Source organism: Ascaphus truei, chromosome 6, assembly GCF_040206685.1.
Source record: "Ascaphus truei isolate aAscTru1 chromosome 6, aAscTru1.hap1, whole genome shotgun sequence".
NCBI lineage: Eukaryota > Metazoa > Chordata > Amphibia > Anura > Ascaphidae > Ascaphus > Ascaphus truei.
The window spans coordinates 123,424,801-123,444,615 of NC_134488.1; the positions used below are offsets into that span (position 1 = coordinate 123,424,801).

Here is a 19,815-nt window from a genome sequence, read left to right on the forward strand (position 1 = left end):
GCAGCACCTCAGATCGTCGCACTTCTGACGCACGTACAATGCGGGCGGCCTGGCTGATAAACGGGGCGGGATGTCACTTTTTAGAGATGCCGTTTAGACGATGCGATTTTCAATAGAGAATAGGGGGTGGTTATCTCTCACAATTTCATTCCACTTCTTAACGCGCCAAACCGCACGGACAAGTTCAGCTACTTTAATATCTATAACTGATATATGACTGATATAACTGATCTATGACTGATATAACTGATATATGACTGATATAACCGATATATGACTGATATAACCGATATATGACTGATATAACCGATATATGACTGATATAACCGATATATGACTGATATAACCGATATATGACTGATACAGTATAACCGATATATGACTGATATAACTGATATATGACTGATATAACTGATATATGACTGATATAACTGATATATGACTGATATAACTGATATATGACTGATATAACTGATATATGACTGATATATGACTGATATAACTGATATTTGACTGATATAACTGATATAACTGATTTATGACAGATATAACTGATATATGACTGATATAACTGATATATGACTGATATAACTGATATATGACTGATATAACCGATATATGACTGATATAACTGATATATGACTGATATAACTGATATATGACTGATATAACTGATATGACTGATATAACTGATATATGACTGATATAACTGATATATGACTGATATAACCGATATATGACTGATATAACCGATATATGACTGATATAACCGATATATGACTGATATAACTGATATATGACTGATATAACTGATATAACTGATATAACTGATATTTGACTGATATAACTGATATAACTGATATAACTGATATATGACTGATATAACTGATATATGACTGATATAACTGATATATGACTGATATAACCGATATATGACTGATATAACTGATATTTGACTGATATAACTGATATTTGACTGATATAACTGATATATGACTGATATAACTGATATATGACTGATATAACTGATATAACTGATATAACTGATATTTGACTGATATAACTGATATTTGACTGATATAACTGATATATGACTGATATAACTGATATATGACTGATATAACTGATATAACTGATATTTGACTGATATAACTGATATATGACTGATATGACTGATATAACTGATATATGACTGATATAACTGATATATGACTGTGATATATGACTGATATAACCGATATATGACTGATATAACCGATATATGACTGATATAACCGATATATGACTGATATAACCGATATATGACTGATATAACTGATATATGACTGATATAACTGATATGACTGATATGACTGATTTATTGATATCTGAGCAGTGCAGGAACTAGCTTTATCCTGAATTTGACCTTCTTGCATTTGAAGATGCTTTGGTAAAGGCCACAATAGACTTAAAGGTGCGCTCCTAGAGTAATTCGCTTAAGAGGTTACAACTACGTGGTTGGTCCCTTAAAGTACCAGCATTTGTTTAATCATTTTGTAAAGTTTATCCTGACATTATCTGTAAACCCTGTGATCTGACCTGTGTATTAGCTGCCCTCATTCCTGCCTGAACTCTGGGGTGGAGCTGGGGGTGGGGGTGGAGGTGGGGGTGGAGGTGGAGCTGGGGGTGGGGGTGGAGCTGGGGGTGGAGGTGTTGCTCGGTTAGTCGGTGAGCAGCAGATACACAGACACCGGCTTACATCTTCTATAGAGCTGGGTCAGAAAACATACACATACTCTAACGCCCACCTTGTGTAAAACTGGGGACGGGTGACAGACAGACACACAGACACACAGACACTGACCCTCGTCCTGAGTAGAGCTGGGGCTGGAGTTGTTGCTGGGGACGGATGACAGACACACACACACACAGACACACATACGGACACACAGTCACTGACCCTCGTCCTGAGTAGAGCTGGGGCTGGAGTTGTTGCTGGGGACGGATGACAGACACACACACACACACAGACACACACACGGACACACACAGACACTGACCCTCGTCCTGAGTAGAGCTGGGGCTGCAGTTGTTGGTGGGGTTGGACGACAGACACACACACGGACACACACAGACACTGACCCTCGTCCTGAGTAGAGCTGGGGCTGGAGTTGTTGCTGGGGACGGATGACAGACACACACAGACACACACACACTGACCCTCGTCCTGAGTAGAGCTGGGGCTGGAGTTGTTGGTGGGGTTGGACGACAGACACAGACACGGACACACACAGACACTGACCCTCGTCCTGAGTAGAGCTGGGGCTGGAGTTGTTGCTGGGGACGGATGACAGACACACACACACACACAGACACACACACGGACACACACAGACACTGACCCTCGTCCTGAGTAGAGCTGGGGCTGCAGTTGTTGGTGGGGTTGGACGACAGACACACACACGGACACACACAGACACTGACCCTCGTCCTGAGTAGAGCTGGGGCTGGAGTTGTTGCTGGGGACGGATGACAGACACACACAGACACACACACACTGACCCTCGTCCTGAGTAGAGCTGGGGCTGGAGTTGTTGGTGGGGTTGGACGACAGACACAGACACGGACACACACAGACACTGACCCTCGTCCTGAGTAGAGCTGGGGCTGGAGTTGTTGCTGGGGACGGATGACAGACACACACTGTCACACACACACAGACACACACACGGACACACACACAGACACACACAGACACACACACAGACACTGACCCTCGTCCTGTGTAGAGCTGGGGCTGGAGTTGTTGCTGGGGACGGATGACAGACACACACACACACAGACACACATACGGACACACAGTCACTGACCCTCGTCCTGAGTAGAGCTGGGGCTGGAGTTGTTGCTGGGGACGGATGACAGACACACACACACACACAGACACACACACGGACACACACAGACACTGACCCTCGTCCTGAGTAGAGCTGGGGCTGGAGTTGTTGCTGGGGACGGATGACAGACACACACACACAGACACACATACGGACACACAGTCACTGACCCTCGTCCTGAGTAGAGCTGGGGCTGGAGTTCTTGCTGGGGACGGATGACAGACACACACTGTCACACACACAGTCACACACACGGACACACACAGACACTGACCCTCGTCCTGAGTAGAGCTGGGGCTGGAGTTGTTGCTGGGGACGGATGACAGACACACACTGTCACACACACAGTCACACACACGGACACACACAGACACTGACCCTCGTCCTGAGTAGAGCTGGGGCTGGAGTTGTTGCTGGGGTTGGATGACACACACACACTGTCACACACACAGTCACACACAGACACACACACACACACAGACACTGACCCTCGTCCTGAGTAGAGCTGGGGCTGGAGTTGTTGCTGGGGTCGCTGGGCAGCTCCTCACTGGGTAGAAGATCCAGAGCAGGTAGTGAGTCCAGCAGACCAGTGCCGGCCAGTTCAGAGAGAGGAGTCACCGTCTGACTGGAGGAGTCAAACTGGGAATCTGACTGAGCGTCCGACTGAGCGGCCATGTCCTCTGCCAGCTGCAAATACACAATTATCACAACACGCACTGACTGTAACAAATACACAATCATCACAACACACACTCACTGTAAGAAGACTCACAAATACACAACAGCCATAATACACACTAACTGTAACAAACGCACAGGCACGCAATCATCACAACACGCACTGACTAATGAACACACAAATACACAATAATCACAACACACTGACTGTAACGAACACACAAATACACAACTATCACAAGACACACTGACTACAAGAATCACACAAATGAACAATACTCACCATGCACAAATACACAATCATCACAACAAACCCCGACTGTCTGTCTGGCTGCTACACAATATTCTCACACACATTTACTGCAGCAAGTATACAGCTATAGTGCATACTAAGTGACCACGGCCAGATACAGCCAGCAGCACATACTGTACACCCAGGCGGGGCAGCTGATTAGCCACACCCATAATGTACCACATAGTAACCAAAAGCCGGGTCCCTATATCATGCACGTACCAGGGGGTGTCTGTAGCAAGGTAGAGAAACCTTATTGTTTAGAGAGATCTAATAATGTATTGTTGGCGCGTCTCCCCACTCATGACTTTGAGATTGGAATACGTATATATATATATATATCTTTACACTGCAAGCGAAATGTTTCATTCATACCATCAGTGTGACGTTAAACCCTTTCTACGCTTTGCACCGCCATGCAATACTGGAAAGGTTACATGTCGCTTTATTCCCTTTTATTTCTTACGGATGCCGGCCTAACACAGACATCTGCGGTGTTTCTAGCCAGAAAAATATACCTGCGCAGCTCCTGATACTAAGTGATCTGGTGCGTGGAATACAGATACAAAGCTGTAGCGGCTGAGAGAAGAGTTCTTACTTACAGAAGAGTCCAGATTGGACCACCTCTCCCACGTTAAAGACTGGTCGTCTTTTCCCCCCGACCCTATCTGAGCATGTCCTGCTGTGAAATGCTTGTTGGTGATATATGCAGAGGTGGAACTAGCCACGGGTGGGCCCTGGTGTAAGTGAGGGAAAAAAACTCCCCCCTCTCCCCTCGGAGAGGGGACGTGGTGGGGCGACAGAGGGAGCCCACCCTGTGATAGCGGGCGTTGGGATGACCTTCGGTATGGCCTAACTTCCGTTTCAGGACAACCTGGGAGGGCTTTCTCCGCCGCACAGACAGGACCCGGGGATGGGGTGCGCAGAGAGTGGGGGCCACAACGCCGTTCCGGCGGCTAAAATAAGTGTCAGAACAGCGTTCCGGGTGCCTGGAGGATGGGCCCTAAAAATTGTGGGCCCCAATACAGCCGGACCGGCAGCACATATGGTAGTTCCACCACTGGATATGTCTACATCCTGGCACCCCCCTAAATTTGGATGATGTCAGCGTCTTTGATACATTTAAAAGCTAGGACCTCACCCCAATGGGCTCTTCAGCACTTTATGTGTTAGATTAGGGGTTCTCAATCCTGGTCCTCAAGGATATCACAGCATTCAGCACAGTCTTCGACTGAGCCACTGATCGAGCCACCTGTGCTGAAGCAGGGATATCCTAACAATCCGACCTGTTGGGTGGTCTCGGGGCCCGGAGTTGAGAACCCTCAGGGTGAAGTAGTGTAAGTGGCGGTGTTAGGGGGTCTTACAGTTAGCATCCCGTCGCTGCTGGCGAGTGAGGTGAAGGAGCCAGTGGCTGGAAGCTGGGGGCTGGTGCTCAGTTTGGTGTCACAGCGGGAAGAAGTGTCACTCAGGTCTGTCCCCTCTGGAAAGTCTTCGCTCACCCTAGAGGGGAAAAGCACGATGAGTCTGCCATCCTTGTATGACTCTCAGCAAACATTTATATGAAACCAGCACGTATAACGTACTGTATGACTTATAATATAGGCCAGGGGTGCTCAATGCCAGACACCCCCCTCCCCCCCAACAGGACAGGTTTTAAGGATATCCCTGCTTCAGCACAGGTGGCTCAATCGAAGCCTGAGCCACTGGTGCTGAAGCAGGCATATCGTAAGAACCTGACCTGTTGGGGGGGTCTTGAAGACTGATGTTGAGCACCCCATATATAGGCGACAAGCGTCTTACATAATGACACGCATGCACAATTAACAGAATTGCATCGCTGATATAGGGAGGCCCCTTTACAAAAGAGCTCAGGGAAATGAATGTGAGGTTAGAGGGCGCTATGAGCTCAGCCACCATGACGCTTGTTAGTCCGCAGAATGTGACTTTGGTTGAGAGACCGTGGTGATCAGAATAATGAGACACAGGGACGCGCACAAGGTACAGAGAAGGGGACACATTTAGCATTCAATCTGCCCTTTTATACCTAGCTATAGGGAAACAGGAAGGATTGAAACCCCATGCTGTCCTTTCCATAACTGAACGTGGCACAGATCGGAAGGGACACATATATCTTCTATCATATAGTCTTCTCCTCTACAATGCATTGTGACAAAGGATAGGAGGGAACCCCAGCCCACGCAAGCTAAAAGGGACACGCCCACTGGGTGCTCATGTGCATGTCCCTACCCAGAATCCTTGTCTGCAGTCAACCCACCGTATTGTATGTATGACAATAGGGTGAACCAAGCAGGTTTAGGGACCTGTGTAAGACGTGCAAACACACTCATGGGGCCCTATCTGTGCTGCTCTTCTGAATATAGTGACAAAGGGGACCCGGGTTCTATCCAGGCTCCTTCTTTACAGGTGACTTAGGGGCCCATGGCTAACCCAGTCTCTATCCTTAAACACAGTGACACAGACAGGACTGGTGTTCCCCTCCTTCACACACAGTGACACAGACAGGACTGGTGTTCCCCTCCTTCACACACAGTGACACAGACAGGACTGGTGTTCCCCTCCTTCTCACACACTGACACACACAGGACGGGTGTTCCCTTCCTTCACACACAGTGACACTGACACAGACAGGACTGGTGTTCTCCTCCTTCACACACACTGACACAGACAGGACTGGTGTTCCCCTCCTTCTCACACACTGACACAGACAGGACTGGTGTTCCCCTCCTTCTCACACACTGACACAGACAGGACTGGTGTTCCCCTCCTTCACACACACTGACACAGACAGGACTGGTGTTCCCCTCCTTCTCACACACTGACACAGACAGGACTGGTGTTCCCCTCCTTCACACATACTGACACTGACACAGACAGGACTGGTGTCCTCCTCCTTCACACACACTGACACAGACAGGACTGGTGTTCCCCTCCTTCACACATACTGACACTGACACAGACAGGACTGGTGTTCCCCTCCTTCACACACACTGACACAGACACAGACAGGACTGGTGTTCCCCTCCTTCACACACACAGACACAGACAGGACTTTTGTTCCCCTCCTTCACACAGTGACACAGACAGGACTTTTGTTCCCCTCCTTCACACAGTGACACAGACACAGACAGGACTGGTTTTCCCCTCCTTCACACACACTGACACAGACAGGACTGATGTTCCCCTCCTTCACACACACAGACACAGACAGGACTGGTGTTCCCCTCCTTCACACATACTGACACAGACAGGACTGGTGTTCCCCTCCTTCACACACACAGACACAGACAGGACTGGTGTTCCCCTCCTTCACACACACTGACACAGACAGGACTGATGTTCCCCTCCTTCACACACACTGACACAGACAGGACTGGTGTTCCCCTCCTTCACACACACTGACACAGACAGGACTGGTGTTCTCCTCCTTCTCACACACTGACACAGACAGGACTGGTGTTCCCCTCCTTCTCACACACAGACACAGACAGGACTGGTGTTCCCCTCGTTCACACATACTGACAGACACAGACAGGACTGGTGTTCCCCTCCTTCACACACAGTGACACAGACACAGACAGGACTGGTTTCCCCCTCCTTCACACACACTGACACAGACAGGACTGATGTTCCCCTCCTTCACACACACTGACACAGACAGGACTGGTGTTCTCCTCCTTCACACACACTGACACAGACAGGACTGGTGTTCCCCTCCTTCTCACACACTGACACAGACAGGACTGGTGTTCCCCTCCTTCTCACACACAGACACAGACAGGACTGGTGTTCCCCTCGTTCACACATACTGACAGACACAGACAGGACTGGTGTTCTCCTCCTTCACACGCACTGACACAGACAGGACTGGTGTTCCCCTCCTTCACACACACTGACACAGACAGGACTGGTGTTCCCCTCCTTCACACACAGTGACACAGACAGACAGGACTGGTGTTCCCCTCCTTCACACACAGTGACACAGACAGAACTGGTGTTCCCCTCCTTCACACACAGTGACACAGACACAGACAGGACTGGTTTTCCCCTCCTTCACACACAGTGACACAGACAGGACTGGTGTTCTCCTCCTTCACACACAGTGACACAGACACAGACAGGACTGGTGTTCCCCTCCTTCACATACAGTGACACAGACACAGAAAGGACTGGTTTTCCCCTCCTTCACACACAGTGACACAGAAAGGACTGGTGTTCCCCTCCTTCACACACACTGACACAGACAGGACTGGTGCTCCCCTCCTTCACACACACAGACACAGACAGGACTGGTGTTCCCCTCCTTCACACACACAGACACAGACAGGACTGGTGTTCTCCTCCTTCATACACAGTGACACAGACACAGACAGGACTGGTTTTCCCCTCCTTCACACACAGTGACACAGACAGGATTGGTGTTCTCCTCCTTCACACACACTGACACAGACAGGACTAGTGTTCCCCTCGTTCACACATACTGACACAGACACAGACAGGACTGGTGTTCTCTTCCTTCACACACACACACACTGACAGACAGGACTGGTGTTCCCCTCCTTCACACACACTGACAAAGACAGGACTGGTGTTCCCCTCCTTCACACACAGTGACACAGACAGGACTGGTGTTCCCCACCTTCACACACACTGACACTGACACAGACACAGGTGTACTATTCAGTCTCCAGTTCCTTGATACGAGGTGACGCCCCACCCAGCAGCTTCCCGTCTTAGTTGCACTCACCCCAGTCCGTTCAGCAACTCGCGTGGTGACACATAGTCATCGTCCTCGCTGGTCAGCCCGAGCTCGGTCCCGTAGCACTGGTGTACAATGTGCCACAGCTCCCGAGGGGATAACGTCTGCCGGCAAAGAACAGGTCAGTTAGAGAGAAGCCTCACCACTGTCATATAGTCCAGGGGTGCACAACTGCAATCCTCGAGACCCCTCAACAGGTCAGGTTTTCACGATATCCCTGCTTCAGCACAGGTGGCTCAATCAGAGGCTCAGTCTTTGACAATCTTTGACTGAGCCTCTGATTTAGCCACCTGTGCTGAAGCTGGGATATCCTGAAAACCTGACCTGTTGGGGGAGCTTGAGGACTAGAGTTGAGCCCCCCTGATATCGTCCACACTAAGGCTGTTACAGGTAGCTATATAATGTAGCAGGAAGAGCAGTGCTGGCTGAGCGTAGCACTGTAACTGGCGCCACTAACACACCGCTCCATCCACAAGCACACGCCCCCAGCGCTCAGCTCTACGTCTCCCTGGGGCAGCCTGCAAGCTTTCACTACACCAGTCTCTAGGCATTTAGTACAAAGGGGGGACAGGGGGTCTCAGGATCTGAACCTCGCTCATTTCAGCACCGGGGACCCCCTGCTTCCCAAGATTCTTTTGGGACGAGGTGCTGCCGGTACCCTACGGAGGTTTCAATCCTCTGCGTCACGCAAGCCAATAGGAAGCTGCGATGGATAATGTCCCCCGTTAACCCCCCGTTCTGTCTCCCCCGGAGGAGACGGCACCGTCCCCTATAAGTATCTCGGGAAACGGGGTCCCCAGCGCTGAAATAAACGCGGTTTAGCTCCGGCTGCCCCCTGCGTTCTCTCTATGTAATAAAACAGAGCACGCAGGCGTCTCCTGTAATGTTACACGGATGTGATGCGTAGGTTAATTTTAGATTGATCCAGAGGGAGGCAGAGAAATATAAAAACAACATTGCAAATTCTGCATCACAAGGGAAAAAACTAATTAATTCCCAGCTCCAGTAAATGCACCGAGACCGCTCCACGGATCAATAATGCGCACAGCGCCGCATATCTATTCCCAGCTTTCATTTCTAAGAATTCTCTGTATATCGTTTCCCTCGGAAGGGAACATCCCGTTTCCCCGCTTTTACATAAAACCATTATTATTATTATTATTATTATTAAACCACTCTTTTCTGTGTAACTCATTCCCTTTTCCTTTCCTCTGATATTATTACTATATGCCTGTGTTAAATGTTACAGGGGAAAAAAAGCCAATCTGTGAGATCCTGGTATTGTCCATTAATAGATTTATAAGCAGTAATCATATACTCGGACCCGCTTATTCCCAGAGTTCAGCAATCCCGACCCTGCTCGTTCTCCTTCAGAAGTAAGACATTCGCGCAGCAGCCTAATTACAGTGTTGGCGATGTGTGCTCTACTGCAGTGATTTTCAACTGGGGTTCTACGGGAACCCCCTCAAGGGTTCCACGGCCGACAGGAGGGGAGAGCGGGGACAAGTGTCCCAGGTCCGGAGGCTGGGCGGAGGCCCCCCCATGCAGCAGTAGTGACCCGGCGGCTCCCTGGCTCCCCAGCAGCAGCCTGGCGGTCACTGCAGTCCTCTCCCTCCTACTGTTGGTGCCCGAAGTCAGGTCCTCCTTCCGCAGGAAGGAGTTGCGGGTCGACGCACCACTGCAAGCCTCCTCGTTCCAAAGGTGTGTGTGTGTGTGTGCGTATGGGGAGGAAGAGAGAGGAGGGAGTGTAAGGGGGGAAGAGAGTGGGAGGCAGTGTATGGAGGTGTAACGGTTGTTCGTGTCTGGTCTGACCCACCCAATCTCACATTGGCCCCTGTGGTCTATCCAGCCCCCATTACATGCGTGTGTCTGGTGGTGCACCTGTAGGCAACAGGACACCTGAGTCTCCCGCATGATGGTATTCGGGGATGCCAACCCAGACAGGCAGCTGAGGTAGTGTGTGCGAGTCCTACCTATATCCAGTGCAGCGCCTCCACCTCATCAGGATCCCTGCGTCCGCATGGGGATGGTTCTGATGAGGAACTCCTCTGTGGTGCCTTCCTCTGCAGAGTAATTCCAGACTCATACATGAGGGTATCTTTTATCAAGGACATCTTTATTTGCATGGTGGTATGGGCCAGCTGCCCCTCACAGCTAGCAGCTCAGCCGCTCATCTCTCTGCTGCACTCCATTAGGAAGGTCCCTTCTCCTCTAATAGAGTTGATCTCCACCTCTCCCTCAAAGAGATTCACCAGCTTGTCTGTCTGCTGTGAACTCCTCTGGCTCTCTGCTCTCAGCTCCTATCTCTCTGTGAGCTGCACTGACTCACAGCTAGCATGAGACCACTGCAACACTGTTGCAGACCTCCACATGCCTCTCACTGAACAGAGGCAGAACAACAACAGGAAATGACCTCCTAACTTTAGGCAGTGCTGTGTCTTATATCAGCGGTGCGCAAACTGTGGGGCGCGACCCCCAGGGGGGGGCGCGAGACTGCCAACGGGGGGCGCAGGGGTTTACAGAGGCCCCGCGCGCTTCCCGAAGGCACTTAAATTAAGTGCCGGGGGAGCTGCAGGGCCTCTGTAAATCTAACTTACCGTGGCTCCGGCGGCTTCCTCCCTGCGTCGCCATGGCAACGCGGCGTCAAAATGACGCTGCGAGGCCATGTGACGTCATGTTGCTATGGCAACGTGACGTCATTATGCCGGACCGCGGGTAAGTTGGGGTGGGGGGGGGCACGGGAGTGAGGGGACAGCCGGCAGGGGGGCGCAGGGAAAAAAGTTTGCGCCCCCCTGTCTCTATCACCCCCCAGAGGACAAACACGCTCTGTGTCACTAAGGGTGGATATAAAGCATGTTGTCACTTCCTTTGGGACATATGACACCTTACCAGGGTGTGAGGGCAAACCTCCATGATTGTTGCTGGCAATCCTGCATACTTACCAGGTCTTACTGCCAGCATGAGAAAGAGATATGTACACCAATTTTACACATGGCTACAGAGGGAAGAGAGAGAGAGTGGAAGAGAGGAAGAGGGAGGGAGTGGAAGGGGAGAAGAGAGAGGGAGTGCAAGGAGAGAAGAGGGAGAGTGGATGAGGTAGGGAGTGTAAGGAGGGAAGAGGGAGGGAGTGGAAGGGGGGCAAGAGAGAGAGAGGGAGTGTAAGGGGGAAGAGGGGGGAAGAGAGACGGGGAAGAAAGAGAGGGATGGATGGAGGGGAAGAGAGAGGGACAAGAGGTTAAGAGACAGGGATGGGGGGAAGAGAGAGAAGGATGGGGGGAGAAAGAGAGAGGGATAGGGGAGAGAGAGTAACAAGGGGGGGGGGTAGGGAGAGGGTTGGGGTTCCAATTCCCCAAAATGTCACAATATAATTTTAGGGTTCCTTAACAAAAAAAGGTTGAAAACCACAGCTCTTCCCACTCTCTTCCATACCTATTTATGCTGTTGTCCCACAGCCTCTGCAGCTGCTGCCTAAGGCCTTGGTTATACCAAGAGCTGCAGGGCGGCAGCGCTATTCTGTGACGTCACCCTGCGCTGCCGCCGAGCAGCATCTAACATACCGGGGAGAGAGAGCAGAGGAGGCTTGGTGGCGTGGCGGAGGCTTGGTGGCGTGGCGGAGGCGTGTCCGTGAGCGGTTCGCTCTCAATGGCTGAACCGCTCCCGTGACACGGCCGTCACCAGAAAAAAACACATTGGTCATTCTCTTCCCCAGCTGTCCGCTTTGCAGTACGGCGCACCGCGACCGTCGCCAGCGGTATGAGCAGTTCCGTTGGATTTATGAAACTTGTTTAGGCGCCGCTGGTTTTTGGGTATAATCCCGACCTAACTCTCAGTAAAGCCGTTATCCACAATCATTCTTAACTCTTCCCATAAGATCTTATAGGATTTTTTGTAACACAAATCCCTACTGTACACCTATATCAATCTATTTGAAACATAATCTTAATCTTGTGAATAGCTATTAATATTGGCCACCCTACTTCAGGAGCCGTTTGCATAACACAGGTAGGAGGATATACAGATGGTCCTCGGTTATCCAACGGAATCCGTTCTGGAAGTAGCGTTGGATAGTGAAACCGTTGTAAAGTGAGCCCCATGTTAATCAGTGGCGGTGAACGTTGGATAACGCATTCCGCCGTCGAAAAACAGCCCATAGGGTGGCATTGTAAAGCGTTGGATATGCCATTCGTTGTAAAGTGAAACGTTGGATAACGAGGACAACCTGTACCTCCTATACCTCGAAGGGCCTTATTCTATATTCTCCAAAGTGGCCACTCGGGGCAATGTTGGTCAACAACTCCTCAGTCTCCTCCGATCCAGTTTCTCATTAATAACGGAGAACCACCAGCAGAGGAATAAAAATACGAGATGAGCTGGAATGGTTATATGTTACCGGGGAAGAAGAATGATGGCAGAGCTTTTGAGTGAAGGGACCACACGGTGGATTATATAGGGTGACCAGATTTTCAAAAGTAGAAACCGGGACACATGAAAATATTATTTGTAAACCAAATGACATCATTTAAAAATAAATATTATAATGGTATTTGTCTAATAGCGTCCCCATTTATGCTGTATTGTTGATTTATTTCAGTTTCCTAACATAACACAAACTCTCGAGCGTGGCAAAATGACGATTTGGTTTATACTAATAAATCGTTTAATTAGAGTTTACCAATATATTTCAAATGTTTATTCTTTGATATGATCGATCAGATAAAAACATGCCGTGTCTATTTTTACGGTCTTAACAGTTTTAAGTGAGTCCAATCAGGGGGGAAAAAAAGGACATTTGAAAGATTTTGAGAAAATTGTCGAGACGCCAGAACGTTTAATGAAAACCCGGGACTGTTCCGGCTGCACCAGGACGTATGGTTACCCTGCCCTTACGGCATAGCACCCCTAAGGAAATGTGGGCCCAAGTCTTGGTGCACGACACACAATTCCCAATATTGGCTTTTATTTAATCGGAGCTTTGTACGGTTTTATAGAAATTGGTCCGTTGAAAAAGACAAGACAGATGGAAGGAAAGAACGGGTATTGTTTAGAAAAGTTCTTTTCATTTTGACCTCTAAACGCAGCAATATCTCTTAACCATACATCATTGTTCTTAATGGACTTGCATATACCCCGCTGTCCACCAGGTGGCACCCCATACATAATTTAGCGTAGGTCTGTAGCTGTTCTGCTCTAGGTACTACTTCTAATATCCCCCCCTAATTTCCGCTTTGCCTTGTGACTGTCCCAGTTTGCCCAGGTCTGCAGAAAGCACAAAGCGCTCATATAATGTTTGTTACAATCACCAAACCTATGTTTTCTTTTAAATAAAGTAAGTTACCAGACATCGAGAGCAGTGCCCCCTTCTCTCTCTTCAATATATTGTGTGTGGATCGGGCTCAGGCCACGCCTCCGTGAAGTGTCTCGTGACGCACCTTGCGCAGGTGCCGTCCTTAGGTTGTCAGGCGCAGGATCCAAACACAAGTTAACACTGACCGCAGAACAGCTGATTCATCTAGGACACCTGCATGCTAACTCCGCCCTGTGACGATCACGTGGTACGATATCTACCGCTCTACCTTCTGCAACCCTCGACCTCAGCTTAGACATCTACCTCTATACCTTCTGCAACCCTCGACCTCGGCTTAGACATCTACCTCTATACCTTCTGCAACCCTCGACCTCGGCTTAGATATCTACCTCTATACCTTCTGCAACCCTCGACCTCGGCTTAGACATCTACCTCTATACCTTCTGCAACCCTCGACCTCGGCTTAGATATCTACCTCTCTACCTTCTGCAACCCTCGACCTCGGTTTAGACATCTACCTCTATACCTTCTGCAACCCTCGACCTCGGCTTTGACATCTACTACTCTACCTTCTGCAACCCTCGACCTCGGCTTGGATATCTACCTCTACCTTCTGCAACCCTCGACCTCGGCTTGGATATCTACCTCTACCTTCTGCAACCCTCGACCTCAGCTTGCATATCTACCTCTAAACCTTCTGCAACCCTCGACCTCAGCTTGGATATCTACCTCTCTACCTTCTGCAACCCTCGACCTCGGCTTAGACATCTACCTCTCTACCTTCTGCAACCCTCGACCTTGGCTTAGACATCTACCTCTCTACCTTCTGCAACCCTCGACCTCGGCTTAGACATCTACCTCTCTACCTTCTACTACATTCGACCTCGGCTAAGTGACCTCAACTACCCTCCACTCTCCTACCGTCGATCACGGTGAGTATATCTACTACCTTACCTCTCCAAACCCTGACCCGGCTATTCAACGACGAACCTGCACACTGGACGTGGCCTCTCGGCTTCAGGTCGGTGTTTATAAATCCCCACCTTGGCCTCGCGGTCCCGTCCTGTTTGTGGCGAGCACTCGTTACATATTGTTTCATCTGAAATATGATAGCTTTGGTATCTCGAGCACTTTCATAACCAGCATCCAGCCCTTTACAGAGCCCTATTCACTAAACTCTGCTAAATTAGCAATGTGATTGTTATCTTGCAGTGAAACCTACTGAAATACTGTAGACATTAGCCGAGTACCCGTTGACATTGGGACAACGTCATAAGTGGACCCTGAAGACCTTGTGACGTTGATCCAATGTCATTGACGTTTTGCTCTCTCTGGCTCTTCTAACAATAGTTTACTGTTCCAGACGTTATAAATAGAACTGGATAACCCTGCAGTAAACACCATAGAACTGGGATCCATTTAATACTTTCTAATATGTAATTTAATACTGTAAATAAATACACTGATGAACAGAGCAAAGTCATTATGTTGGTCCTTGCCAACCATGCCGATGTCGGAGATATATTCTTGCCTATTAACAACAATCCACCAATTGCCAATCTGGATGCCGGCACATCGAGTCCAGTCGATGTGCAGTTGAAGGAGTGAGCCTGCTGTAATGTGACTGAAAGCTTGACGATAAACAGATCCAGGCATCCAATCCCATCTTAGTGATACGTTTCAGACTCTGTCATTCCGCACTGCAATTTTTCTGCCGAGGAAATCTTTCTTTATATCTCTCTCCCCTTTTCGAGCTTACAAGGTAAGTCCTGAGTAAGTGATAAAAAATAAGCAATATATTTTCCAACATCTAGGTCAGGGGTGGCCAATTCCAGTCCTCAAGATCCACCAACAGGTCAGGTTTTAAGGATATCCCTGCTTCAGCACAGGTGGAACAGTCAGTGGCTCAGCTCGCAAGACCAACGACATGAGGGGGGTGGAGGGCCCTGTCGTAACTCTTGTCCTCGGCCCCGGGAAATCTGTCGGCGACCCTGGAGATGGATACTGTGACCCCGGCAAAGGTTACTGAGGAGGTCACAGACGCTGAAGCAGTAGCTGCCCCAATAGCTGCACCAGGCAGATCTCCAGGGGCAAACCTCTGTCGCAGTCCCCGTGATAATGCACCAGATCCAGCTGATGGAGATGCAGAGATGCAGATTCAGGAATTGGAGACTCAGCTGGCACATATCGAGGCATTAGCACGGTGAAGGGAGGTCAGCTCCCAGCGCATGGAGGCAGCAGCCCACCGCTGGCACCAAGCAGCTCAGCATCGTGACCGAGTGGCTCAGCGCCGGGACCAAGCAGCACAGAGCCGGCACCAAGCAGCTCAGTGCAGTGACTACGGTGCTCAGCTCCAGGACCTTGGCACCAACGTGTTACGGTGCACACAACGCGCCAGCACACCAGTGCTGCCCTAAACTGCACGGTGCAGATTGCCCCATCGATAAATGGCCTAACATGGGCAATCCTCATAGGTAACCAACCCCGGGGGTGCCTCAATGGAGTCCCTTGCCCTTGTCACCAGGGGTTTACTTAGTGGTGGAAATGCCACATCTTTTCCGCCTCTACCATCCATTAACATGCGCACGCCATCCACACCGCGTGTGAACACGTTGAGGCGTGGCAGAGCACGCACCCGTGGGCCCAGTGAGCCAGGCAGCGCACCCCCCAAAAAAGAGGCGCAGAATGTAAATATTTGTAAATATTTGTGACGCGAAAGTATTGGTAATAGAGGAAACACACCGGAGACTTTGGTTGAGTTAAATAAACCACCGCGGTATTAAGGCATCAGAGCAGGTATATAGATATAGTCACGTTTCAGGACTATCCGGTCCTTTCTTCCGACCATACACCTAACCAGGTGCTGGACCCCCACACAAATAAGGGGTTATTATCGGGGCGGCTTGATGGCGGTTCCATCGGTGCCACTGCACAGAGGCCCCGCACGCCTCCTCCCCACAACAATGAAACTGATTGCTGGGGGAGAGAGCTGGGCCTCTGAAACGGCCTCTTACCTCGATCGGCGGCATCGCCTCATGTGGCGTCTCGTTGTTATGGCGTCGCATTGTCAAGATAACGTCACGTCATGACGTCACATGGCTTTGCATGGTCATGCCGCCATGTAGGCACAAGGCACCGCGCTGTCATGACAACATGGCTCAACGTGACGTCACGTGACGCCATGAGCTGCATCGTTGGAAGAGGAGATGCCGCGCCGGACAAGGTAAGAGGCCCTGCAAAAGCAGTTATTATAGTCCTAGTACCATATAGGAACATTTATTACAGTGCAAGAAACACAACATATAACCCCCTTTCCTACACATATCACGCTCTCCTCCCCACACACAGACATCACACTCTCCTCCCCACACACACAGACATCACACTCTCCTCCCCACACACACAGATCCATCACACTCTCCTCCCCACACACACAGATCCATCACACTCTCCTCCCCACACACACAGATCCATCACACTCTCCTCCCCACACACACAGAGCCATCACACTCCCCTCCCCACACACAGACATCACACTCTCCTCCCCACACACACAGACATCACACTCTCCTCCCCACACACACAGATCCATCACACTCTCCTCCCCACACACAGACATCACACTCTCCTCCCCACACACAGACATCACACTCTCCTCCCCACACACACAGACATCACACTCTCCTCCCTACACACACAGAGCCATCACACTCCCCTCCCCACACACAGACATCCCACTCTCCCCCCCACACACAGACATCCCACTCTCCCCCCCCCCCCACACACACAGACATCCCACTCTCCCCCCCCACACACACAGACATCACACTCTCCACCCCACACACAGACGTCACACTCTCCTCCCCACACACAGACATCACACTCTCCTCCCCACACACACAGAGCCATCACACTCCCCTCCCCACACACAGACATCCCACTCTCCCCCCCACACACAGACATCACACTCTCCTCCCCACACACAGACATCACACTCTCCTCCCCACACACACAGAGCCATCACACTCCCCTCCCCACACACAGACATCCCACTCTCCCCCCCACACACAGACATCACACTCTCCTCCCCACACACACAGAGCCATCACACTCCCCTCCCCACACACAGACATCCCACTCCCCTCCCCACACACAGACATCCCACTCTCCCCCCCCCACACACACAGACATCCCACTCTCCCCCGCCCCACACACACAGACATCACACTCTCCACCCCACACACAGACATCACACTCTCCTCCCCACACACAGACATCACACTCTCCTCCCCACACACACAGACATCACACTCTCCTCCCCACACATACAGACATCACACTCTCCTCCCCACACACACAGACATCACACTCCCCTCCCCACACACAGACATCCCACTCTCCCCCCCACACACAGACATCCCACTCTCCCCCCCACACACAGACATCCCACTCTCCCCCCCACACACACACAGACATCACACTCTCCTCCCCACACACAGATCCATCACACTCTTCTCTCCCCCCACACACATCACACTCTCCCCCCCCACACAGACATCACACTCTCCTCCCCCACACACAGATCCATCACACTCTCCTCCCCACACACAGATCCATCACACTCTCCTCCCCACACACACATCACACTCTCCCCCCCCACACAGACATCACACTCTCCTCCCCACACACAGACCTCACACTCTCCCCCCCCACACACACACAGACATCACACTCTCCTCCCCACACACAGACATCACACTCTCCTCCCCACACACAGACATCACACTCTCCTCCCCACACACACAGACATCACACTCTCCTCCCCACACACACAGACATCACACTCTCCTCCCCACACACACAGACATCACACTCTCATCCCCCCCCCCCCACACACACACACACACACAGATCCATCACTCTCCCCTCCCCAGATAGTCTGGAGATGATGAGGCTTCTCACTCTGTGCCGGGCTGAGAGGGGAGAGGCGGATCGCAGCCGCTGGGCTGAGAGCGGAGAGGCGGATCGCTGCCTCTGTGCGCCGGGCTGAGAGAGGAGAGGCGGATCGCTGCCTCTGTGCGCCGGGCTGAGAGAGGAGAGGCGGATCGCTGCCTCTGTGCGCCGGGCTGAGAGAGGAGAGGCGGATCGCTGCCTCTGTGCGCCGGGCTGAGAGAGGAGAGGCGGATCGCTGCCTCTGTGCGCCGGGCTGAGAGCGGAGAGGCGGATCGCAGCCTCTGTGCGCCGGGCTGAGAGCGGAGAGGCGGATCGCAGCCTCTGTGCGCCGGGCTGAGAGAGGAGAGGCGGATCGCAGCCTCTGTGCGCCGGGCTGAGAGAGGAGAGGCGGATCGCAGCCTCTGTGTGCCGGGCTGAGAGCGGAGAGGCGGATCGCTGCCTCTGTGCGCCGGGCTGAGAGAGGAGAGGCGGATCGCTGCCTCTGTGCGCCGGGCTGAGAGAGGAGAGGCGGATCGCAGCCTCTGTGCGCCGGGCTGAGAGAGGAGAGGCGGATCGCAGCCTCTGTGCGCCGGGCTGAGAGAGGAGAGGCGGATCGCAGCCTCTGTGCGCCGGGCTGAGAGAGGAGAGGCGGATCGCAGCCTCTGTGCGCCGGGCTGAGAGAGGAGAGGCGGATCGCTGCCTCTGTGCGCCGGGCTGAGAGCGGAGAGGCGGATCGCTGCCTCTGTGCGCCGGGCTGAGAGCGGAGAGGCGGATCGCAGCCTCTGTGCGCCGGGCTGAGAGAGGAGAGGCGGATCGCAGCCTCTGTGCGCCGGGCTGAGAGAGGAGAGGCGGATCGCAGCCTCTGTGCGCCGGGCTGAGAGCGGAGAGGCGGATCGCTGCCTCTGTGCGCCGGGCTGAGAGAGGAGAGGCGGATCGCTGCCTCTGTGCGCCGGGCTGA

General features: G+C 51.4%; 1 protein-coding gene across 5 annotated transcripts in view; it reads right to left on the reverse strand.

Annotated features, from left to right (window-relative positions):
- The window catches only part of GRAMD1A (GRAM domain containing 1A), a 198,739-nt gene that overhangs the window by 40,790 nt on the left and 138,134 nt on the right, over positions 1-19,815 (reverse strand). For all 5 annotated transcript variants that reach the window (XM_075606178.1, XM_075606177.1, XM_075606179.1 and 2 more), the window contains exons 8-10: positions 8,609-8,724; positions 5,208-5,343; positions 3,362-3,560 (exon numbers count right to left, since the gene is read on the reverse strand). In XM_075606178.1, coding sequence (XP_075462293.1) covers positions 3,362-3,560; positions 5,208-5,343; positions 8,609-8,724 — 451 coding nt within the window. The remainder of the gene's footprint in view (positions 1-3,361; positions 3,561-5,207; positions 5,344-8,608; positions 8,725-19,815) is intronic.